This window comes from Phasianus colchicus, chromosome 13, assembly GCF_987193195.1.
Source record: "Phasianus colchicus chromosome 13, bPhaCol1.hap1.1, whole genome shotgun sequence".
NCBI classification, from domain to species: domain Eukaryota; kingdom Metazoa; phylum Chordata; class Aves; order Galliformes; family Phasianidae; genus Phasianus; species Phasianus colchicus.
Window position 1 is genome coordinate 1,614,442 of NC_143448.1, and position 23,252 is coordinate 1,637,693.

The following is a 23,252-nucleotide window of genomic DNA, read 5'->3' on the forward strand; positions in this document are numbered from 1 at the left end:
CATGCGCAGCCCCGGGCACAGCTCCAGGCCCAACATGGCCCTGCGGCACGCACTGCGGCTGGCGGGGGCCGTGGGGCGGCGCGGGTGCTGCAGCCAGGTGGGGTGGGACGGGGGCTGCGAGGGGTCCCCTCACACGCTGACCCCGACCGCATGCTGACCAGACCCCCTCCCGCAGCACCCGCTGCCCCCCGGCCTGCTGCAGGCCCTGCGCTCCGTGGCGGGGGACCCCAACGTGTCGGTGGCGGAGGCGGTGCGGCAGCAGCACGGGCACGATGAGTCCATGCACAGGTGGGGCTGGGGGTGGCGCCGGGGGGCCACGCTGCACCTTGGGGCCGGCGATGAGAGCCATGCCCCACGCCAGGTGCGCACCCCCCGATGCCGTGGTGTGGCCCCGAGACGTGGAGCAGCTGCAGGAGATGGTGGCCCTCTGCTACCGGCACCGCGTGCCCATGGTGCCCTTCGGCACCGGCACCGGCCTGGAGGGCGGTGTCAACGCCGTGCAGGTATGCAGCCCCCAGCCTCCCCCAACGCCCCCACCGCCTGCTGCTGCCCGTGCCATGCTGTGCTGTGCCAGGGCGGTGTCTGCTTCGACCTGAGCCGCATGGCCGCCATCTCGGAGCTGAGCGTCGAGGACTTCTCGGTGGCGGTGGAGCCTGGAGTCACCCGCAAGGCTCTCAATGCCCATCTGCGTGGCACTGGGCTCTGGTTCCCCGTCGGTACTGGGGGCGCAGGGCAGCATGGGGTGACACTTGGGGCTGGATCGAGGGGTGCTGGGAGCATTGGGAATGCTGGGAACAATGGGGTGGCGGGGGATGTGGGGAGAACTTGGGGCGCTGCGGTTGTCCATGTGGCCAGGGGTGCAGGCAGCGCTGGGTACACTGGGATGCCAGAGCTCCCCATGGGCACTGCGGTGCTGGGAGCACTGGGAGGGCGGGGGGTGGCTGCAGAGAGCTTGGAGCACTTGGAGCGCTGGGGTTGCCTGTGTGGCCAAGGGTGCTGGGGGTACTGGGGGTACTGGGGTGTCTGGGGAGAACCTGGAATACTGGGAGCATTGGGATATTCCATAGGGCCAAGGATGCTGGGAGCACTGGGGTGGCTGGGGAGATTTTGGGATACTGGGAACATGGTCACATTCCATGTCGCCAATGGTACTGGAAGCACTGGGAGCACTGGGAAGCCATATCATAGGGACAAGGGCACTGGGAGCTGTGGGATGGCTGGGGAGATCTTGGAGTGCTGGGAGCATTGGGATATTCCATGGGGCCAAGGGTGCTGGGAGCACTGGGATGGCTGGGGAGATCTTGGAGTGCTGGGAGGACTGGAAGAACTGGGGTTGTCCATGTTGCCAGGGGTGCTGGGAGCACTGGGAGCAGTGGGATGGCTGGGGCTGCTGGGAAGAACTGGGAGCACATAGAGCACTAGGAGCACTGGGGTTGCCTATGTAGCCAAAGGTACTGCAAGCACTGGGAGCGCTGGGATGGCTGGGGCTGCTTGGGGACTTTGTTTATTGTGGGCATTGGGGTTGCCCATAGGGCCAGTATTGCTGGGAGCACTGGGAGGGCTGGGGCTGATGGGGAGCACTGGGATTTCCCATGTGACCAAGGGTGCTGGGAGCACAGGGGTGTATGGAAGTGCCCGTGGGGCCAGAGATACCAGGAGACAAGGCGTACTGGCAGGCTCTGGGCTGCTAGGGATGCTGGGGAGGCCCGCAGAGCTGGGTGCTGTGGAGAATGCTTGGTGCAATAGAGGCAGGCATGGGGTGGGGGTGCCCAACGGCTGGGAGTGGCGGGGTCCCAGGGGTTCCCAGCACCAGGGGTGCCACGTGCTGGTGGTGCCGCTGACCCCCGAGCACACTGGCTCCCCTGGCCCCACTGCAGACCCCGGGGCGGACGCCTCGCTGTGCGGCATGGCAGCCACCGGAGCCTCGGGCACCAACGCCGTGCGCTACGGCACCATGCGGCCCAATGTGCTCAACCTGCGCGTGGTGCTGCCGGACGGCAGCCTGCTGCACACCGCCGGGCCTGGGCGCAGCGCCAGGTATGGGGTGATGGAATGGGGCCATGGGCCGCGGTGCCCGGCATCCGCTCACCTCTCCCTGCACAGGAAGAGCGCGGCTGGCTACGACCTGACCTCCCTGTTTGTGGGATCTGAGGGTACCCTGGGCTTCCTGACGCAGGCGACGCTGCGCCTGCACCCCCTGCCTGAGGCTGTGGTCTCTGCTGCCTGCACCTTCCCCAGTGTGAGGGATGCTGTGGGCTGCACTGTGCAGGTGCTGCAGGCGGCCGTGCCTGTGGCACGCATTGGTGGGTGCTGCTGAGAGGGAGGGGTGGGATGGGGATGGGATGGGATGGGACGGGATGGGATGGGACGGGACGGGATGGGACGGGACGGGATGGGATGGGATGGGATGGGATGGGATGGGACGGGATGGGATGGGATGGGATGGGATGGGACGGGATGGGATGGGACGGGACGGGATGGGACGGGACGGGATGGGATGGGATGGGATGGGACGGGATGGGATGGGATGGGATGGGACGGGACAGGATGGGACGGGATGGGGACGGGAGGGGGATGGTAACAGCGATGGGGATCGGGAGACCTGATAGTGGCCTTTCAGTATCTAAAGGGGCTGTAAGAAAGAAGGGGACAGACACTTTAGTGGGGTGTGTTTTGATAGGACAAGGAGAAACGGCCTCAAGCTAAGAGGGGAGATTCAAATCGGAACTAAGGAAGAAGTTCTTCGCACTCAGGGCGGTGAGGCAGTGGCTCAGGCTGCACAGAGAGCTGGTGCTGCCCCATCCCTGCGGGCAGCCAAGGTCAGGGAATGGGGCTGTGAGCACTGATGGAGCTGTGGGTGCTCAGTGCAGGGAGTGCAGGGAGTGCGAGCAGAGAAGGCCTTTAAGGTCCCTTCATACATAAAAGATTCTATGATTTTATGCACTGAGGAGAGGCATGGGACTGGGAGATAAAGAGGGATGGGGACATAGGTGAGATTTGCATGAGATGAGGGCAGGACATGAAGGTAGCAAGGATGTAGATGGGAAAGGAAGAGGATGAGGATGGTTACACCGATAGGAATGGGATGGGGATGGTACATGGATGGGAAGGAGTGTGGGGATGGGATGGGGATGAAGGCAGGGAGGGACTGGAGGTGGGAACAGGACAACCTCAGCAGCGTCCCCAGCCACCTCCTCCCTGCAGAGCTCCTGGACGAGGTGATGGCGGGCGCCTGCAGCCGCTACAGTCGGTTGGAGCTGCCGGAGGTGGCCATGCTTTTCCTGGAGCTGCATGGCTCCCAGCGCAGCCTGGCTGAGCAGCAGCAGCAGGCAGGTAGGGACAGAGGATGGGGAAGGGGAGATCTGAGCTGGAGAGGGGTGCCCATGGTGGGGGCACAGTGGGGTCCTGGGTGCAGGATGGTGACTGGCAGCTGCTGTGATCACTCTTCTCCCACCACCGCAGAGGAGCTGGTGCAGCTGCATGGTGGCTCTGTCCTGTCCTGGGCGCAGGCGCCAGAGGAGCGTGAGCGGCTCTGGGCTGCACGGCACAGTGCCTGGTTCGCAGCCCTGGCCCTGCGGCCCGGCTGCCAGGTGAGGTCTGGCAGCGCCGCGTCCCCTCTTTGTCCCCATCCCTGAGCCCATTCCCGGCACCACATCCAGCCATACCCACCCAGGGCTACTCCACCGACGTCTGCGTGCCCATCTCCCGCCTGCCCGACGTCGTGCTGGAGACCCAGCGGGACCTGCGAGACTCCGGCCTCACTGGTGAGCACCACCACCACCACTGTCTGCTGGGCACCGTGCCCCAAGCCCCGCTCAGCCCTGTCCCCGCAGGCCCCATGGTGGGACACGTGGGCGATGGTAACTTCCACTGCATCCTCGTCTTCCGTGCCGACGACCCGGATGAGGCGCAGCGCGTGCACGACTTCACCGAGCGCTTGGGCAGGTGGGGCTGCAGCACCGGGTGGGCACGGGGCTCCCGGGACGGCCACAAGATGACAGCCATGTCCCCGTCCCCAGGCGGGCGCTGGCTGCGGGCGGCACCTGCACCGGGGAGCACGGCGTGGGGCTGGGCAAGCGGGCGCTGCTGCGCGAGGAGCGGGGTGCCGTGGGGCTGGCGGCCATGCGCCGCATCAAGGACGCCCTGGACCCCCTCCATCTGATGAACCCCGGCAAGGTGCTGTGATCACCCCAACCGTGGCAAGGCATGGCGCATCCACCCATCCTCCCACTTTTTGGGGACCTGGGGGGGGCTCCGGTACCCCCCTCAACGGTCCCCCGTTTCACCAAGAATGCCAGTGAAATAAAATAACAGTGAATATTTTATTGAACATTGTTTTAATACCATATCAAAACACCTTGACTAATGAAGGAAGCTCCCCCAAGCTCTGAACTCGTTTCCCCCCCCCATTTGTTTTTTTAATATATAAATACAGAAACGTTTCCCGCGGGGGCACGGCCACCGGCAGGGGAGGTCTCACCAACGACAACGCGCCCGCCGCGCCAGGAGGGGACGGGGATGGGGGCACGGCCATAAAACAGGGGGTCCTCACCTGCCGGCCGCTGGTGGGGCCCAAGGAGGACCCCCAGGTCCCCTCCTCAAAGGGTTCAGCCCGAAGGTGACGGGTTGGAGGGGAGGTTTTGGCAACGGCGGGGGGGCGGGGATGCTGCGGCTGTCCAGTCTCTGAGTGGTTATAGCTGAGTTAAAGAGTGACCAGTCTGTAAACATCACCGGGGCAGGGAAGCTCAAATCGAAGAACACGCCAGTCAACACGAAGCTTCATTTAATATATTTTTTTTTTTCTCGGTTTTGTCTGTTTTCTCTGTTTTTTTTTTTTTTTTTTTTTTTTGTTGCTGTTTTTGTTTTTGTTTCTTTTTTTTTTTCCTTTTTTCTTTTTCTCATTGTAAACACTTGAAAGACAGACCCCGCTATGGGGCAGAGCGGCGGCCCCGCTCCCGGCGTGGGGCAGAGTCCCCATCACGCGCTGCTGGGGCCGGGCTGGAGATCTCCAAAAGGGAGACGGGAGAGAGGAGGAAATTCCCGTGTAGTCAGTGCAAAAACCGAGCAGAGCCCGCGGGCGCCAGGCGAGCCCGGTGAGAAGTGCCGCGTGCTCCGTTTGGCCGCTGTCCCCGGCAGCGCCGCTCCACGCGGGGAGAAAAGCCAAACATCATGGCAGCGTTGGGCCGAGGACGGCGGCTCCCTCGGTGCTGGATCCCTCCTCGTGGCTGCAGGGAGAGCGGGTCGCTTTGCTCTTCTCACACTGTCTCTCCTGGATGTTCCACGGTTTGGTGTTGCGGTTGGTTGGTTGGTTGGTTGGTTGGTTTTTTTTTTTTCCTAATGTTTAAGTTAAAAAAAAAAAGAAGACGGAAAATAAAAATAATAAAATAAAAAATTCGCCGTTGTCCCGAGTGGGTTCAAGTTTCTGGTTGGTTGTTTCTTTTTTTTGAGTTTTCGTCGTCTGTGAGGAATTGAACGTCAGCCCAAAAGTCCAGGCAGGGCGGGAGGGACGGGGAGAGGAGGTACAGCAGGTAGCAAGGTGCCCTGCGGAGAGACGAGGCCACATCAGCACAGCATGGTGCACGGCACCACGGCCGGCTCACACACCCGCAGCCCTGCTCACCCCTTCTCACCTCCCTCTCCCCACCCCGCCGTGGGCTCACCTTAGAGAGAAGTCAGCAAGCACGCCCAGCAGGTCAATCAGAAGGATGCTCTGGGCAAGATCTGTTCACTTCAAACCAGGAATCTATACAGCTGGAGAAAGGACAGCGGGTCAGCTTCGGTGCCAAGCCCAGGGCTGCCCCTGCCTCCCCGCCACCACAGCTCCCTGTGCCCACGTACCTTTTGTGATAAATGCAGAGGCAGGGCAGCCTGGCTATCGTGTCCCCCTGCAGCAGCTCCTCCAGGCAGATCACACACTCGCCGGCATCCTTGGTCAGCACATCATCTGGAGAGGAAGAGAGAGCACCGGTGAGACACGGGTGTTGTGTCCCTGCCCAGGGCGAGGCTCATCCCCACATTCCCCACTAAGCTGAGCTTCGCCCCACCTGCCCTCACCCCTGCTGGGCAGGATACTGGGACGGCGCGGCCCCGCTGGGCACAGCACACTGTGGTGAGCAGCACAGGGTTGTGCTATGAAGGGTCCCAAGGAAAAGCAGCGGACGCAGCGAGCAGCTGGAGCGCAGCCCTCTTGGCACGCTGCAGCCCCAGCCTGCACCTCCTGCCTGCTCACAAAGTCCCCATGCTGGCAGGCCACCGTGCCCACCCCAGCCCTTACCGTTGTAGGAGAGGCGAGGTTTGCTCAGACACATGATAAAGTGCATTTCCATCTCGTCAGAAGCCACGGATTTGGAGCAAATGGGGCACTTGAAACCTGGAAGGAGAGCAGAGGGAAGAGCTCCTGAGCCAGGGGGGAGGAAGGAGAGCCCAGCCGCATCGCAGGGAGCACGGAGGGTCCCCCACCTGCATGGTGCCACTGCCCCCACGCTGCGCCTGCCGGCTGCACGCTCATCCTGCGCGCGGTGCTCCGCACAGCCAGCACAGGGACAGCCACCCAGCCGGCGTGCCGCTCGTCCCCCAGCCCTGCGCAGAGGGCAGGGGAGCCAGCCAGGGTGCAGCACACGTGGCCCCAGCTGCTCCCAGGCATTAAAGGGCGAGGATCACGCAGCACCCAGGGACGTGTCCCCCCCCCATGACAGCCAGCTCTGTCCACCCAGGAGGCACCTGCAGCCATTCCACATCCCCAAGGCCCCCAACACCACCCTGAGCTCCGCCAGGCCCTCTGGACTCTGGTTTCAACAACAGTGTGGCTCACCCCTCTCCCCCATCCCTCTCTAAGCCCACTCCAATGCTGTTCCCTTTCTCTGCTCCCCAAGCCCACGGTTTTGCATCCTTCCAGCTCCTCAGAGACACCTCCTAACACAGGGACCCAGCTCCTGTGGGCACTCTGCCTTACAGCACGCGCACGCTGCTGTGAGCAACACGGCTGTGACCGGGAGCAGAACCCCAACGGAGCTGCAGGTGCCCAGGGCTCCTGCACTCTGTGCTCAGCCCTGAGTTTGAGCAGATGTAGCCCAAGGCATGCAGCCATTGCCGTGGATTTGCACCAGAACGCCGAGCAATCCCTGCCTGCAGAGATGGAGAGGGTAACATAAGGACCCGGCTTCTAAAAGCAGATCAGGTTTGACTGCAGTGCCGCTTAAGAGCTTTTTTCATATATATGCAAAGCCTGTACAGGAAAGAAAGGGAACGTACACAAATGAGGATGAATTGAGTTCCTGTTTGCCACCGAGTGGATGGGGCTGGGGCTTTTGGGGTCCTTGGAATGGAGGGAGCCCAGAGGGGCAGAGAACTGCCCTGCACTTCAGCACTCACTAATGGCAGAGGTAACCATGGACTGCACCCCACTCCCCAAAGGATCCCAGGCCAGAGCCGGATGGGCCACAGCCGGGAGCCCATCGCAATCTGCCGTCTCATCGTCAGCCTAAATTTACCCCTGACCAATTCATACCTCGTGGCAGCAGCACCCATTGGCTTAAATAGCATTTTTTCCTCTCCTGAGTGTTTACCCTGCTGGTGTATTTATAGCCAGGGCTCAGATAGCCTCCCAGCCCGCTCCCTGTGTGGGATGCGCTCCTGTCCCCAGCTGAACCGGGCACTGCCAGCCCCGTCCCTCCTGCACCAGCCCCATTGTCAGCCGTGACGTCCCCGGGCGGCTCCGCTCAGTGACTCCTGAACTGGAGCGAGCTGCCAGGAAGGGCCACATCTCCATTAGACCTCATTTTCTCCAGCACTGGCATCGGCAAAACTGCAGTCCCCCCTTTTGCTCCACGCTGATGTGCTATTTTCAACGGCTGCCCCAGATCCAGCAGCACCCTCTGAGACACGCGAGGAGGGCAAAGAGAGGCACGCAGCCCTCCCACTGCGACCACACGGCAAGGACACGGGGTGCTGCACAAATGTAGGGCATAAACCCTAGGGAAAGGCCCCTGAGCAGCACGGGGCTGGGCCAAGGACATTCCTAGCTCTGTGTTTTATGAGATGGGGAGAAAAACAACACAAAAAGCATCTCAAAAAGGCATGAATCCCCCCTGTCTGGAGCAGAGCAAGGAGCACGATTAGGCTGCAGGGCTGGGGCTGCGCTGCACCCCAGCTGTCGGCACAAATGCTTGGCATGGTGAGAGCAGCTGGCAGAGGCGATGCTCTTGGGGGTCCCTGAGGTGGACAGCTGGCCCCAAACGTGGGTGAGGGGCACCACGAGAGGCCAAGCTGCGGACACAGCGACCCACAGGGACAGGGCTTCACCCCATTTCCAGGTGACATTTTGGGGAGCAGGTGGATGGAGCCATTGGGGCCATTTCTGTGTGGGTCGCTGTGCTGGAGCATCCACCTGCATTCCAGATGCTGAGATGGATGCTGGGGCTTGGAGCCGGCCCCTGGGCAGGGCTGTGCTATTTACTGCTTTCCCCAAAACCCTCATTAATCCATCCTGCCGGAGCCGCCAGCCCAAGCAACACAGGAGATGACGTTTAGACAGCTGCTCATGGAAAATTCAGCTCCCTCCCTCCCTCCTCCTCCTGCAGCCCTTTCCCGTCCTCCTCCCACACACCTCAAAAAAGAGGAGGGGAAGGGCTCAGCTATTCCTCCCACTAGGAGGCTCAGGGGAGGCCCCTGTGATGCAGGATGGGCTGTCAGCACCAGCCCTGGCATGGATGGCACGGGATCCCACTGCACCCCATCAGCATGGGGTCTGAGGACAAGGCATCCTGCAGGAGGCTTTGAGGAAGACAAGGGCTTTCCAGGGCTGCGAGGCACACGCATTGCTGGGTGACCTCATCTCTCCAATGGCTCGCTCTAGAAACCATGAGCAAGCAGCACTCGTGGCCCTCCAGGGGCTGGTGCCCTCAGAGTATTTTTAGGAAGGTTACATGGTTAATTTTAGAGAGCCAGGCAGAGCAGAGCTGGGAACCTCTGAATCTTCCAGCAGGCCCTAAAAGCACTGAAAAAGCCCCACAGTTAATGCTGCCAGTGCCAAAAGCAGCACTACATCATCCTAGGGCTCTGGGAGGGCAAAGGCACATTTTCAATCAAAATGAGCTGCCCTGCATCAGGTGAGGATGTGGCCAGGCAGGAGAAACAAGAGAACTATTGGGTCCCACTGGAGATGTGACACCCCACGGGCCTCTGGCCTTCAGGCTGGTGTGTAACACCCAGCCACAGCTTCCCAAGTGACATGGGAACAGACAAAAACTGAAAAGCACCCTTGGCTCAGCTCCTGCCTAAGCAAATGCCAAAACCGCTTTGATAGGTGGCTGAAGAAGCCCCTGATTCAGTGCCCACCCAGCACAGCCCCACAGGACACGGGGTGCCGTGTGCCCACATTGCCATGGTGGTGTGGGTGGCAGCACGGGGTGCATGCAAGCAGGGACACGTAGGCAGGAAGGAGCCGAGCACTCCAGCCTTGTTCCTAAGGGCCATGCAGGCATCCTTCCTCCTGATTCATGGCTGTGGGGAGGTGCAGAAAGCCAGAAGGGCAGGGTCAGGGTGGGAAGGAAGCATCCCACCTTCCTGGGGTGTGGAGATGGGACACGCAGCAGAGGGGCCGGGTGGCAGTGCACACAGAAGCCCTTCTGTGGCCGCAGTCACACTTGCCAAACATAAGTCCTGATGTCACAGGTGGTATCTCCCTCCTGCACCGCACGCTGTGCTCCCTCCAGCCTGGGCTTGGAACTGCAGCCTGCAGTCCCTCTGCCTCCCAGCCAGCTCTGTGCTACCGCAGGAACACCCCCAGTGCTGGGAACAGGCTGCCTAAGGAATAGCACACAGCTAATTTTAGCATTCCCCAGAACAGCAACGCAAAGCAGAGGAGTCCTGCATCCAAAGGCCAGCTCGAGAGACTGCTTTTTGCCTGCAGAATATTTCACATGTGAAGGAGATGGGCTGACTGTGAGCACCACCAGCAAGGCATCACCTTGGGAGGCAGTGATGGGCTCAAGCTGCCACACAGCACCCAGGACACCACTTCTGTGCCCCACAGAATGCTCCCCCACAGCACCCGAGGCAGAAGGGCAGCTCCACCTCCCTCCAGATGGGAATTTAAGCGCCGTGGATAAGGACAGCCTTCCCTCATCCTCCCCAGCCACATCTGTACAGAGACCTGTGATGGATGGTCTGAATGGTGGATCTCATTCCACTGCAGCACTTCCAACAAAACGCAACTCCATCACTAACAAAGCCAGGCTCCCAAATGAATTACTCCATCACAAGAAATGCAGGTTTTCCCCTCAATAGCCTTCTCCAAAAACCCACCCCCAAAGCTTTACTGTATCAGGCTCCAATGCAATTCTCCAGGCTTTAAGCCCACAGAGCTGCCAGAAACACAAGGCCATGGGGAACATGGGACTTCCTGGCTGCCTCCCAGCCCCTGGGCATCAAACCTGAGCCCCCAGAGAGCTGCTCCCTGCTCCCCACCACCTGTGGGGCCCAAAACTCATCCAAACCAACCCTGTGCACACGGCTGCTACCAGCTGAGTGCTTGGGGTTGCATGGGAGGACGTATCAGACCTCAGGGAGAGGGCCAGGCTGGAGGCATAGGCAGAAGCCCTTACAAATCCCCCGCTGCTGCGTTCCTCCTCGTGCCTTGCAGGCAGCTGGGCCTCTAAAAATACCACTGTTGTCACGTCGGCCTTTCTGCCAGGGATGGAAACAGTGCTGAGCCGCTCTGGTTCAATTCCTCATGCCGCGGTGCCTTGGCAGGGCCTGGCCCGGTCCCACTGCTCTGCCTGGCAGGGGATCGCCCCTCTGTCACCAGCGTGGCCTCAGCAAGCTGGACGGGAAGCTCAGCCCTCGGAAATTCCTGCTAAAATCAGCAGAAGGGTCAATCTTTCCACTGCTCCCCTGCAAGGCCGCCGTGCAGAGCACGTGGTCTCACTCCTCCGCCGCGAGCGAGAGGCCCACAGCTGCGTGAGCAGCCTGGAACTCCCCCTCTGGTCCTGCTCCACAGCCACCCCACCACCACCAGGGACAGGAGGGGAAGGAGGACAGAGCCAGCCCCAAGCCCCAGCTCCTGCAGAAGCCTTAGTAGGCGACAGAACCTCTCAAATTTTCTCCTGGCCCAGTGCTGAAATGCAGCAAAAGGAACGCTCCCCTCCCCGCAGGCAGGAAACACGGGTGGCTGGGCTCTGCCCACGGAAACGCTGCGCAGCAGCACGAGGAGAGGCCCCAGGCACAGAGCTTCCTGCAGCTGCAGCTCCACGGGGCTTCTGCAGCGCTCAGGGCCTCCTCGGGTGCTGCCTGCAGCAGGCACGTTTGCTCCTCTGAACTGCTCCTCTGAACTGCTCATTGGTTCTCGTGGATTTCCATTGCACTCATTCAAAAAGGGTTTCAGCACACCTGGGCTTTCAGCACAGCAGCAGGGTGAGACGCACCCCGCAGACACCCAGCAGCAGTGGGTGCCCCGGCACGGGGAGCTCATTCAGGTGATGAGCTGTGCCGCCCGATTTGGCACACAGCAGATTACATCGGAAAATACTTTTCTGGTTTTTTTTTAAACCCCTCCCCAGATGATTTTTTTTTCAGCATTTAATAGCATCCTCTCGTGATTCTCAGAGCCCTGCTGGCCGGCTGCCAACCCCAGGCCCACTCCTCTACCAAAGATGTCCACATCAATCGATCGGCAGACGAGGCAGAGGAACCCTAACAGTGCATTAATGACGAAGAGAAGCCTTTACGGTTGTTTGCTGGAACAAACATGTCAGCAAAACAAACGAGTATGGGATAAAGTTGCGTCACAGGCCAGGAAGACAATCCTGACTGGAAGTGGGTCAGCCTGGGAGCACGAGAGCATCGCTCCTGCATCTCTGGAGCACACACACAGAGGAGGGAGGGCACGCAGCTCTCCTGCTCTGATTTACACGCAGGGTTAGAGGGGAACGAGCCCAACCAAGCCTGCTAGCAGCATGCTAAGCAGTGCCCAGGCACAGCAGCCAGGAGACTCTGCAGGGCTCATGCTGTGGAGCTAAGGGATAACAACCGCTGCCGGCTGCTCACGCACCACGCCAACACTGACACACTTATCTTCATCTCCAGCCTGCTAGCGTGCATAAAAGCCATGCCTCAATTTCCTGCCTTCTGGTATTCCGGGCTTCTTTCTTCCAGCAGAGCTGTCCCGTCCCAGCTCTCTCCTGCTGAATGCTGGCCTGGGGGGCTGTCGGGATTGCTCCTGCACCGCTTCCCCCACAGACACCAGCACCAAACCAACAGGAAGACGGCCTGAAGAGCACCTCCTCTGGAAATTTCCACTGGCAAAACCAGGTTTGCCACAGCAGGTTTCTGCAGATGTGAAGGGCAGCATGCATGATGCTCGCTTCTTGAGGAGATAGTGGCAGGAAAGCCATAGCTGAGCACAGCCTCCCTCCAGCAGCTTGCTGATGAGCAAGTTAGAATAAAGCTTTCCTTTTTTGGTGTACAGAGCCCCTGAGCTAGGATCGTTAAGCACTGGTGAGACAATCAGCACGGACGCACCACAGGTGTGCCACTTGCCAGGGCATCCATCCATCCATCTTCAGCTCTTCCTCTAGCAAGTCCTTTCCCCAGGGCTGGATCCAACACCACTTAATGTTTCTTTCCTCCTTGATCCACAGCTGCAGGCCTGCCTGGCAAAGGATGCAGAGCAGCTGGAAGGCAACATCCCACTGAGCAGAGGAGAACCTCACCCCCTTTTTGCTCCCAGCATCCAGGACAAATAGCTTACGTTGTTGGTGTGCTACCCCTGATGGCACTGCACAGAAGGATGAGCAGCCAGGCACTTCTCTGGGCTAGCTGTCTGACAGGGAGATATGGATTTGCTGGAGCTTCCAACACTCGAGGGCTTTGGGCGATGAGAGGGATTTCCAGATAAACTTTAAGCTACTTACAGCCTCTGCAAACTCCCCGAGATCCTCTGATGAAGATGAGTAACAAGAGCAGTACTAAGAGAACCACACAACCCAGGAGACGTGGTGTTGAGCCACATGTCTCATTTTTCTGCATTCTTCCTCCCAGTGTGGGCTTTGCTGAGGACTCACCATCACAAAGCTGCAGGGGCAGGGTGGTCAGGAACCAAGAGAGAGCTCCGAAGTTGCACAAGCTGCTTTGTCATCTTCCAACAGTGCAAGGCACAAAACCCCACGCAGACACAGAAACCCCAGAGCAGTTTCACCTCGATCTGGAGCAGCTCACAGCTAGGAAAATCCCCATCAGGAAATGGGATCCGCTCACCCAGGGAGGTGCAGTCCCCACAGAGAGGGGGACAGAGGGACACAGACCCAGCAGCACAGATAAAGAGAACAAAGAGGTGCCAAGCCCACCCATGCATTCACTACTGCAGGCACTGTGTTACGGCAACAGCCCCTTGACCCCCCAGAGGCTTCTCATTGTCCTGCTGAGATCCAAAGGGTGTGCTTTCCCCAAACTGCAGGAAGAGCAAGCCCAAGGGAGAGCTTTCCCCATGTGCTGACCCAGGCAGCACTCAGGTCTGCAGCCCTGCTACTCCCTCCCTGTGCAGAGGCAGGAGGCTGAGGGGCCAGGAGCCTCTCTCCATGCTGTGGAATGGGCTGCACAGACACTCCCCAGGCACGTATCCTCCTGCTTCAGCCTGCCGTGCCCATGGGTCTCCTCATCCCCGCCCTCAAGACATCCTTTGGACTGAGCAGAGAGAGTCACGCGCAACAACATCAAAGCTCCTCTCCATTTACCAGCACGCTGCTGCTTAAGCATTTTCTGGGGCTGATGGAGTGGAGCAGGTCGATGGGAGAAGAAAGGAAGGAGCGTGTGCTGCCAGCCTGCCCTGCTGCAATCATGGAAGGCTTGCTAACATTCCTGCTATCCTAAGCTGGCCTCCTTCCTTTCTCCTTACAGTCTCCAGATGATCCATTAACCTCTTACACTAAGCAGAAGAGCACAGAAGCTTTATTAGCTCCAACAAGTTTTCCAAACGGTTGTTAAGCATCCTTTTGCTAATAATTAGCAAAAGGGAAGAAACACCACCAGGAGAGGCTTTGGCACAGACCGAATGGCTCTCACTGCCGCTCGTGCACACTTCAGTGCAGCTCAAACACTCTCAGAGGGCCCCAAAAGAGGCACCAGAGAGACCCACGGCTCTTGCAGCAGCCCCCACTGCGTTTCTCCAAGGGCAGTGGGCTCCATCATTGCACCAATCCACATCAGGGCTGCAAACAGCTCACTCCATTTTGCAGTCGGCTTATTTTTACCATCAGCTTTTTGCCTCTTGGCACTGTAGTTTGAGGAGTACCACTGAAATGTCACAGGTTGTGAGCAACCACCTCTACACACAGCTCAGTGATGAGGTGTTCCTGCAGTACAACCTTCATATAGGAGCACCAGGCTCACCCAAAGCTTGGCTGGAGGGAGCAGAGCCCCTCTCCTCTCTCAGAATACCCAAAGGATGCTGCACAGCAGCACAAGGTCAGAAGCAGCAAGTTTGCAGGAGCACTCGGGCTTGAGTCCCCTGCTGTCAGCTTCTCTGGATCAACAGTGCCTGGGGCATCCTGCTCTGCACAGCTCTGAGAAGGGCAGCCCCCAGAGCCTGGACAAGGGGAAAAAGCCTAAGATGGATGTAGGAAAACGGCCCCCATGAGCCTTGGTTGGCGCTTGGCTCTCGTCCGCTAGTTCAGCTTCAAGTCTTCCTGAAAATGAGGCACTGTCCCAAGACATATTATGAAATTCCCAGACCACGTCATGTGTCGAGAACACTTGAAAAGGCAGTAAAGAGACCAGGCGGGAGAGAAATCCCACACTGTTCCAGGAAACGCAAGGAGACATCCCTGAAATGACTTCCCTCCAGCCACGAGGGAGGGGAGGACCTCCCACCTTGCTCCCTGTGCCCAGCCAGAACTGGGTCAGTGACACAGCCCTGCTCACACACACAGCTCTTCCCAGGCACTGGGACACCCACTATCGTCCAAGCCGTGAGGGTTAGTGGGGGGCAATCCCACCCCTCCCTCAGCCTCACACGTTTCCTGTGGGATCACCCAGCTGGCTCCCCAGCCCCACGAGGCAGGCAGTTCCTCCACTGCTTCCTCCTCGGTATCACAACAGTGCCAGCTGGCTGGAACAAGGAAACCCGCTCCAGCCTCTCCCTGGCCCTTTACCAGGTGAAACAAAGGAGAAAAATTCCTACATCTCATTTTGGAGTGCCATTTCCCAGTACCTGAGGCATGAGAAGTGCTGTCCCTCCCTGACACCCCTGCACACAGTTCCAAAAGCAGCACGAGGAGCTCCAGCCAGTCTTCAAGACCCAGGGCTCGAGCCCCAGCATCCTCACACCAACCTCCTCTGCTTCCCCCTTCAAGTCCTGTGAGGATGGCACATCCCTAGGGCCAGAACATCTCCCCTGCAGTAAGCCTCCTCCTCCCACCACTCATTCCTGCCTTGACCTTGACACAACCACACAGTGCCAATCCCAGGAGCAGAGGGGGAATCGTTTAGGGTTGAGCAAAGCAGGGCAGCTCTCCTTCCCATGTTCTTTACTGGGCAGCAGGGCCACAAGTGGGGAAGCTGGGGGCAACCAGGAGCTGGGAGGAGCGAGGAAAAAGGGCCAAGGGAAACTGGGAGAAAGCTGGGGTTGGGGGGAGCGAGGGGAAGGGGCCAGGGGAAAATGGGGGGAACCAGGGGAAGGGGCCAGGAGAAAATGGAGAAAGCTGAGGCTTTAGGGAACCAGAAGATGGGGGGAGACGTGGGAGGAGGGCCAGGAGAAACTGGGGAAAGCTGGGGGGAATCAGAGGAAGGGGAGAGGGAAAGATGGGGGGAACCAGAGCTGGGTGGAGCAAGGGAAGAGGAAACCAGGGTTAGTAGGAACTGGGGGAAGCTGAGGCTAGGGGGAACTGGGGCGGGGGCGATCTGGGGAGAATCGGTGAAAGGGGGGAACAGGAAGAAATCAGGGGATAGGGCTAATGGAAAATGGGGGAAGCTGGATGAAGGGAAGCAGCAGATGGAGGGAGAGAGGGGAAGCGAAGAACAAGAGGAAGCCAGAGCTGTAGGGATCCAGGGGAAGGGGGGAACCGGGGCCGTGGGAAGCCAGGAAAAAAATCGGGGCTAGTAGGAAATGGGGGAAGGCAGAGCCAGGGGGATCCGGGGCGGGTGGGAACCTGCATCAAGGGGCCGAGCGACATCAGGGAAAGGGGGAGCCGGGAAGAACCGAGGGTCGGCAGGGAAGGGGCCGGGGCTCCGGCACTCACCGCTGTGCGAGCTGAACCAGCGCGGCGCGATGTGCAGGGGCAGCGCATCGGCCAGCGAGGCCCGGGCGCCCAGGTAGAGCATCCCGTCTCTATGGTGACCGCCTCCCGTCTCCTGGAAACCGTTGCCATGGGCGTACGTGGAGTCGGTCCCCGGCCCTCCGCCGCCCGGGGCCCGCTCGGCCTCCCCCGCCGCGCGGCCGTACAGCCCGAAGGGAACGGCGCCGGCGGCCGCGGGGTCCATGCCCATGCCGGCCACCGAGCTGACGGAGCGGCTGCGCAGCCCCATGGCGCCGCCGCCGCCCGCCCGGTAATGGCCGAAGGGGGGCGGCCCCCCCGGCGGCGGCACGGCGCTGTCATCCGTCGACACCCCCGGGAAAGGGCCCCGCGAGCGGGCGGCCGTGCTCTGCTTGCCCCCCATGGGCAGCGCGGGGCCGCAGGGAGCCGAGCCGCAGCCCCCCCCGCGGGGAACGGGGCCGCGCCGGGCGGCGAGAGGCGGCGGAAGGAAGCGGGGGAAGGGACGGGGAGGGGAGGGGATGGGGGGGGCGAGGGGAGCTACGGGCGAAAACCCATCCCCGCCCCGGGCATCCTCCCCCCGCCGGGCCCGCCGCAGACCGCCGAAGCCGGGGGGGGCGAGAGGAAGGGCGGGGGGCTCCCTCGCGCCGGGCGATCAGCTGCGGCCCATGGGGGCGGCGGGCGGACCCCTCCCGCGGGGGCTCAGCGGCTGCGGGGCTGCGCGCTGCGCCGGGCCCGGCCTCGCTGCCGGCCGCCGCCTGGCTGCTGGGCGCCGCGCCGGAGACAATGGAGGCCGGCAGCACGCATGCTCCCGCCCCCGGCCCCCCCCCGGCCCGCCGCCCTTAACCCCTGCGCTGCTGCCGGCCGGCGCGGGGCCTCGGCGGCGGCTGCCGGGACCGCGCGGCGCCGGCGCCGCTCCCGCACGGGACCGCGACGCCCCGCACGGCGCTCCCCGCGCGCGGCGAACGGGCCGGGCCGCTTCGGGCGTGCGGCTCCGCGCCTCGCCGGCCCCGCGCGCGCCGCTGAGCGGGCCCCGCTGCGCGCCGCGGCCGGAGCGCGGAACCCGCGCCGCCTCTGCAGCGCGCCGGGCCGGGGGCTGCGCGAGGAGAGGGGCGCCAAGCGACTACGAGTCCCGGCGGCCCCCGCGCCGCGTGGCTGGCGGTGCGCACGCGCGTCCCGCCGGCCCCTCCCCCTTTCCCGCCCCGCCGAGGCCGGCGTCGGGGCGTTGCTGGGGCGGCCTAAGATGGCGGCGCGCTGGAGCAGCGAGAATGTGGTGGTGGAGTTCCGCGACGCCCAGGTCGGGCCCTGAGGAGCAGCGCGAGCCCCCGCCCCGCCGGGCCCCAGGGCCGTGCCGCGCGGTCTGTGGCTGGCGGCTGGCGCCGGGCTGAAGGGCTGCGGGCGCGGGGTTGCTGAGGACGGCCCGCCGCGGGCCTGCTGGCCGTGCCCCCTCAGAGCGCAGCGCGGGGCTGCGGGGATGGCGAACGTCCTCGCGGGGTTTGGGCTGTTTCTGTCGCCGCTTCGGTTGGTGGGGAAGCGCGTTAATCCGTGAGGCGCTTCGTTTGCAGTATTAATTCTAAACGCGTCCGTTTTTTCCAGCTCTGCTCCGGGCCTAACAGCAGGCGTTCCCGCTTCCCGCACCCCGCTCCTCGTTCCTCCTCTGAGGCCATCGCAGCTCCTTTGCTGGCTGCCATAGGGCTGCTGGGTGTAGCGTGGTCAGCAGGAATAGCAGGTTAGGGTTGAAAGAGCAGAGAGGCCAGCTCTGGCTTTGTGTGTGCAGGTTGTAGCAGCGCTCCCTTCAGGCCCTGCTTGTGTGCTCTCTTAGAAACCGTTCTGTGGAAGAGTATTTTGTTGTGGCACTGCCATTGCTCTCACAGAGCTCAGCCTGGTGGGTGAGCCCGAGAAACCCGGAAAACAAACAGAGTCTGTAGTCATCTTCTGTTCTTCCTCACGTCCCAGATCAGTGCCAGCTCTGTGCTCACCATTCCCAGCCAGGCCCTTACATCCTGCACGTTGTACCCAGCCTGCCCTCTGTAAGCCAACAGAGTTTGTCAGCTCCGTGCTGAAACGCCTGACGTTGGTTTTGCTTTCCTCCTGGATGAAATGTGTAAAGCTGTCCTGTCTGTTGGCGAGGATTTGCTCTCAGGAAGCTGAGATATGAGGGTACTTACCCCCACATAGGAGATTCATATTACATCTGGCTCAGGAGAAATGTGCCTCATGATTTGATCGCTTATTCATAATGACTTGCATGTGGGAGTGGAGTGGGGAAGAACAGGTGTGTGAACCCTCTGCAGCAGTTGGTTGCAGTCTTGCTGTGGTGCTGGTGCATACTTTAGTGATAGGACAAAGGGGAATGGTTTTAAACTGAGACAGGGGAGGTTTAGGTTGGATATTAGGAGGAAGTTTTTCAGCCAGAGGGCAGTGAGGCACTGGAACAGGTTGCCCAAGGAGGCTGTGGATGCCCCATCCCTGCAGGCATTCAAGGCCAGGCTGGATGTGGCTCTGGGCAGCCTGGGCTGCTGGTTGGTGACCTGCACATAGCAGGGGGTTGGAACTGGATGAGCGCTGTGGGCCTTTTCAACCCAGATCATCCTATGAGTCTATGATTAGCAGGGAGGCTAACCGCTGGTATTTTGGTCACTTTGGTTTACTCTGGTGTGATCTTTCTGACCTGCCTGTGCTCTCATGTGAAACCAGAGAGTTGCAGTGTCCAGGGCTGCTCGGCTGCTGGTTTCAGGATGAACTTATTTATGTATTTGGGTTTGAGCTTTTTTTTTTTTTTTTGCTTTTTTTGCTTTTTTTGCTTTTGCTTTTTCCCTTTGAAGCCTGCAGATAGGAAACTTGAGCTTGAGATATTGAAGCACCTCAGCTTCTGCACAGACCTTGAGCTCTGCCTGGTGGCCATGCTGTCTCCAACATCCCTACCACAAAACAGACACAACACCAAAGGGTCAAAGATGTGACATGTCTGCAAGAAGTGACCTTTATTTTCCGTGCCAGGGTGTTGTGAGAAAGCTACAGCACCCAACCAGCAACGCTTTTTACTGAAAATGGTAGGGTAGCTTGGGGCCAGTATTGGCTACAGGTGACATCTGTCTTTACAAACTGACAGAGGCAGTAGTTGATGCTTTTCTGGTATGTGACATGCAGGCTCTCCTCAGGCTGTCTGTGCTATTAACAGGAGCATACAGCTTACCACATCCAGCTGCAAAGCAACTCACTGTGAGTAGTGGAGTCAGCTACTCAGGCAGCGGGTTTGTCTTGCTGAGAATTTGCTGCTCTTGAAAGCCTTGGCAAATCAGGTTGGTCTGTTGTACTTCAGAGAGATAACAAGGCTAGATTCAAAATTTATGTAAGATCAGGTATGAAAAGGTGTTTTCTTTGGCTTGCCTAGCAGGAATCAGGTGCAATGCTACAGTCACCTTTGAAATTCTGAGTTACTGCTTGCACTGTGGGCTCAGAGGCGGTTTTCAGATGTGCTTATTCAGAGAACTGGTACTCATAAATTACAATTCTAGCTAGTCCAATTGTTGTTTTAGGATAAAGCAACAGTTTCAGGTGGGTTTCTTTCATTTCAACTTCCCCCGTCTGGAAAGTTGTGCTGTGAAGTCTGACATGTCAATATGCAAAGCACATCAAATGTGTCTGACAGCTGCTTTATTTTTTTTTTCCCCTGTTGCCTGGATGAGAGACTGTAATAGTATAAGGAAGATCTTGCCATAAAATGATTTTATTTGTGACCCAAATAGTAGCAACCTGACACATGAAGGTTTTTACTTCATTCTAATTGGTCATTACGTCTTAGATGTTTGGAGCCTGAAAAAACAGTTTAGCAATATTCATTATTAAAAACTTTTTATAAGGATTTATGAGATTCTGGTGCCAACACTAGAGAAATAAACTTGTACACAAAGTGATCATTCACTTTAAACTGACTGGTGTTATTCCAGTTTGGGGAAAGATGGCCAAATCTGTGTGAAATATGGCAGCTGACGGGCACTTCATCACATGAGAAAGCTCTGGTTCCAGTAGTGGTTTCAGTGATCCTCATTCTAATTCATCACAAGAAATATATGCATCATCTGGGAAAACCTCCTTGTCCTGTGTGATTATCTTTTTTAAAAATAAATTTAATAACCCACGTTGTTGTTTTGCAAGGAAAATCTAGGAAGCTGGAATTACCTTGTTACCATTTAGAGATTTAGAAACTGGCTGCTTACGTAGAGTCCTAGTTTTAGGATGAGGAAAACCTTGCAGGAAAACTAGATTTGCTACCTAGCTAGGAGGGTAGCAGACGTAATACAGCTTTGTCTGGTGGGGTGTAGATACAGCTCTTCTCCTTGTAGTCCTCTGCTCTCCAGTGAAGAACAACCCTGTGGTGCAGCTGTCTCTCCCTCAGCTGAGGCACTTGCAAGCAAGTGATCCAGCCTTCCTCCTGTGCTGGGCAGGCAGTTTGCAGAGTGGTTGGAGAAACCAGGTTTTATGATGGTTAATCTTCTGGCAGCTGTGATTGAAACGGAGCGGGATTGCCATATTGTCTGATTTTAGTGCTGCTTCTAAGTAGCAGCTGTGGGACATCCCAAAGTCTGGTTGAATCCGTGCTCAGTGTACTTGGCAGAGCCACCAACAGCAGTAGAGACATGCTCAGCCTTCAGAGTTAGCTTTGAAGATGACAGCAGAGAGCTTGAAGAATGTGGGGCATGTTCTGTTTTTGCGCTGTGAACGCTTAGAACTGCTTTGAAGACATATCTATGTTTATGGGGCGAGCTGCACAGCTTTTCAAGTCAAATTTTCCTTTATTCTGTTGGCAAGTAAACGAGCTCATCATCCATCAAACAGTTCCATTCTGAACAGAGAGGGGGTGATGGCGTTCAAGCAGTTGTTTTGTGGTGGTTGGGTTTTTTGTTGTTTTTTTTTCCTCTTGGTGCTTAAGTTCTCTCTTAGCCTCCTACACAAGGAGTAAATTCTGATGCCTCTCAGCCATCCCTTGTTTGGAGACCAGCCACACGCAAATGGCTGCACTTTTATCTCCCTCTACATATGTAATTAAATCTGGCCCTGCAACAGGAGAGCAGCTGAGAAAGCCCCTGAGCAGGAGCAGAGGTTGATTAATAAGGATTATGTGAGATTGCTGATTGAAAGGCATCAGCAGTGATTGCCAGAGCAGTCAGAATGAAGCAAGTGCCTGAAATGGTGTTTGCCACATCTTGGTCTTCTATTTGTTCTAAAAAAGAATATTTTCTCTGCACTGTCCTGCATCCCCAAATCAACTGCTGCATCCTGTCACCCATCCATGATCCTTTAAGGGCTGTTACTTCTGCTACCCCTGAGAGATATCAGTTTTGACTCTTAGAGCAGTTTATGCCTCGAAGATAAGCTTGCAGGTTTTCCCGAGCTCCTCCCCAAAGCTGTGTGTTTGACTAAGAAGCCGAACTGACAGGTATAATTTAGTCTTGTTCTCTGTTTGTCTTTAACAGGCAACTGCTATGTCAGTGGACTGCCTGGGACAGCACGCAGTACTCTCAGGGTGAGTGTGACAATCCCCATTAGAAATGTATGACAGTCACTTTCACAAGCCAAATCAGCAACCTTCAGGTTGACCTCAGCTGAAGGGCTGATAAATTGTTTTGGAAGGGTGCAGCTGAATTCTGTTTGAGGGGCTTCACAAAGAGGATTGTGGGGAACATTTCCAGTGGGATGCAGAGTTTACAGACATTAGCAACAACACAAATCAAATGCTGCTATGGCTTTATTGATGTATGCTTTCCCAAATCTGCTATGGGAAGTGGAGTGGGAGAAAGCACTGTTTGGGTTCTGCTTGAAATAAATACTGTCATTTGCTTAAGATGAAATTTGCCCCCCATAGTGTGCTTGGTGAGAGGAGCCAAGCTTCTCTCTGTCACTGACCTATTACTTTAATAGATTCAGTGTAGGGTGATGCTTGTGAAGAGCCAAACACCTCCTGCCTTAGTTTTCTCAGGCTTATTTTCTGCCCTCTGCTTTCCCATTTCCCTTTACATAATTCACCGTTGTCACCTCCATCCATGAGGTATTAGCAGAGCTGATCTGACAGTAATGTATTCCTGTGCATGCTAGTCTCTTTGCCTTATGTCTCTCTACCTTTGATAAATCAGCTGTAGGACTTGCAGTGGGATATAAGGGGGACACCAAGGGACTGTGCGTGCTTTGCATTGGTTGTGGCTCGCTACTGAGGATGTGTGTGGTTCTGCTGATTGAAGCTTTGCACCATGCAGAGCCCTGGCCCTTCATCCAGCAGCTATGCCTGCACAGGAGCAGCAACTGAGCAGCTGGTTTGGGTCTAACTTCATATCTCTTCCTCGCACACACCCACTTTAAAGTTTATTTGGGCCAGCAGTGTGCTGAGGGCAGTCTGTCTGCTATTCACTGTCAGGACCAACTGCTGTTCAGAATTCTCCAGTAGTTGTTCAGAATTTGCCTCCTTTCTTTTAAAGGTGCATAGGAGCCTCAGAGGCCTCAGCATATTCACTCTTCAGAGCAGGGAGCTCTGCCCTGGGGACTTAGTTCTGGAAAAGCAACAGAGGTTCTCTGTGTTCTTTCTCTTGGGAGAATTCCATGCTCAGAGCAGCTGTATGCTCACCACGCAGCTGACACATGTGATGCTGATGTGGTTAATTATATACAGTTCCATATGTTTTGGTACTGGCCTTCCATTAGAGTTCAGCGAGCTCACAGTTATTTCTGGGAGCTTTATCTTGTTTGAGAAATGAATCACACTGTGGAGGGAATATCTCACCTAGCTTATGGGGAGTTGGCCATGTCCAGCAGCAAACAGAGCACAGGTTCAGCAGCATGCAAACACCTCTCTTCTGCATATGGAGTTGGCTCAGGTCAGCAATATAACCAGGTCAGTGCAGTGCTGTGTCCACCCACATTCATACAGTGCTGCGGCTGAGGTAGCTCTGTGTGGTTCTGCTTGTACTGCCTGCACAAGCCCCCAGACATCGCAGTGTGAAAACCCTCAGCCAG

General features: G+C 57.9%; 3 protein-coding genes across 8 annotated transcripts in view; 2 read left to right on the top strand and 1 right to left on the bottom strand.

Moving 5' to 3' along the window:
• On the top strand, window positions 1-4,330 carry LDHD (lactate dehydrogenase D). 2 transcript variants are annotated; one of them, XM_090149720.1, is made up of 11 exons: window positions 1-97; window positions 176-288; window positions 362-503; window positions 575-716; window positions 1,878-2,037; window positions 2,104-2,303; window positions 3,205-3,333; window positions 3,463-3,590; window positions 3,674-3,764; window positions 3,834-3,945; window positions 4,020-4,330. In XM_090149720.1, exons 1-11 carry the CDS (start codon window positions 2-4, stop codon window positions 4,183-4,185), a joined length of 1,479 nt encoding a protein of 492 aa, XP_090005846.1. In that variant the 5' UTR covers window position 1; the 3' UTR covers window positions 4,186-4,330. The 2 variants fall into 2 exon arrangements, with proteins under 2 accessions (XP_090005846.1, XP_031470766.2); XM_031614906.2 differs by having other exon boundaries at window positions 1,878-2,303.
• Window positions 4,304-16,984, bottom strand: ZNRF1 (zinc and ring finger 1). 2 transcript variants are annotated; one of them, XM_031614907.2, is made up of 5 exons: window positions 16,233-16,984; window positions 6,275-6,370; window positions 5,839-5,944; window positions 5,661-5,751; window positions 4,304-5,541 (listed from the first exon to the last, which is right to left on the bottom strand). In XM_031614907.2, exons 1-4 carry the CDS (start codon window positions 16,648-16,650, stop codon window positions 5,694-5,696), a joined length of 678 nt encoding a protein of 225 aa, XP_031470767.1. In that variant the 5' UTR covers window positions 16,651-16,984; the 3' UTR covers window positions 4,304-5,541; window positions 5,661-5,693. The 2 variants fall into 2 exon arrangements, with proteins under 2 accessions (XP_031470767.1, XP_090005847.1); XM_090149721.1 differs by lacking the exon at window positions 16,233-16,984 and adding an exon at window positions 6,460-16,165.
• A 446-nt stretch (window positions 16,985-17,430) lies between these two features.
• Window positions 17,431-23,252, top strand: part of WDR59 (WD repeat domain 59) — a 48,757-nt gene continuing 42,935 nt past the window's right edge. Inside the window, exons 1-3 of one of the 4 annotated variants that reach the window (XM_090149715.1) lie at window positions 17,439-17,541; window positions 17,841-17,973; window positions 21,722-21,771. In XM_090149715.1, the coding sequence (XP_090005841.1) occupies window positions 21,731-21,771 (41 nt within the window). In that variant the 5' untranslated portion in view covers window positions 17,439-17,541; window positions 17,841-17,973; window positions 21,722-21,730. Of the gene's footprint in view, window positions 17,542-17,575; window positions 17,974-21,721; window positions 21,772-23,252 lie in introns of those variants that run through there. The other 3 variants (XM_031615411.2, XM_031615409.2, XM_090149714.1) reach the window with 3 other exon arrangements.

Coding starts and splice junctions, on each gene's coding strand:
- LDHD (XM_031614906.2), top strand. CDS start 2: ATGCGCAGCCCCGGGCACAGCTCCAGGCCCAACATGGCCCTGCGGCAC. Junction 717..1,877: donor TGGGCTCTGGTTCCCCGTCG/GTACTGGGGGCG, acceptor GCCCCACTGCAG/ACCCCGGGGCGGACGCCTCG. Junction 3,591..3,673: donor CCCTGCGGCCCGGCTGCCAG/GTGAGGTCTGGC, acceptor ATACCCACCCAG/GGCTACTCCACCGACGTCTG.
- ZNRF1 (XM_090149721.1), bottom strand. CDS start 7,087: ATGGCTGCATGCCTTGGGCTACATCTGCTCAAACTCAGGGCTGAGCAC. Junction 5,945..6,274: donor ACCTCGCCTCTCCTACAACG/GTAAGGGCTGGG, acceptor CTTCCTCTCCAG/ATGATGTGCTGACCAAGGAT. Junction 5,752..5,838: donor CTCTGCATTTATCACAAAAG/GTACGTGGGCAC, acceptor TCCTTTCTCCAG/CTGTATAGATTCCTGGTTTG.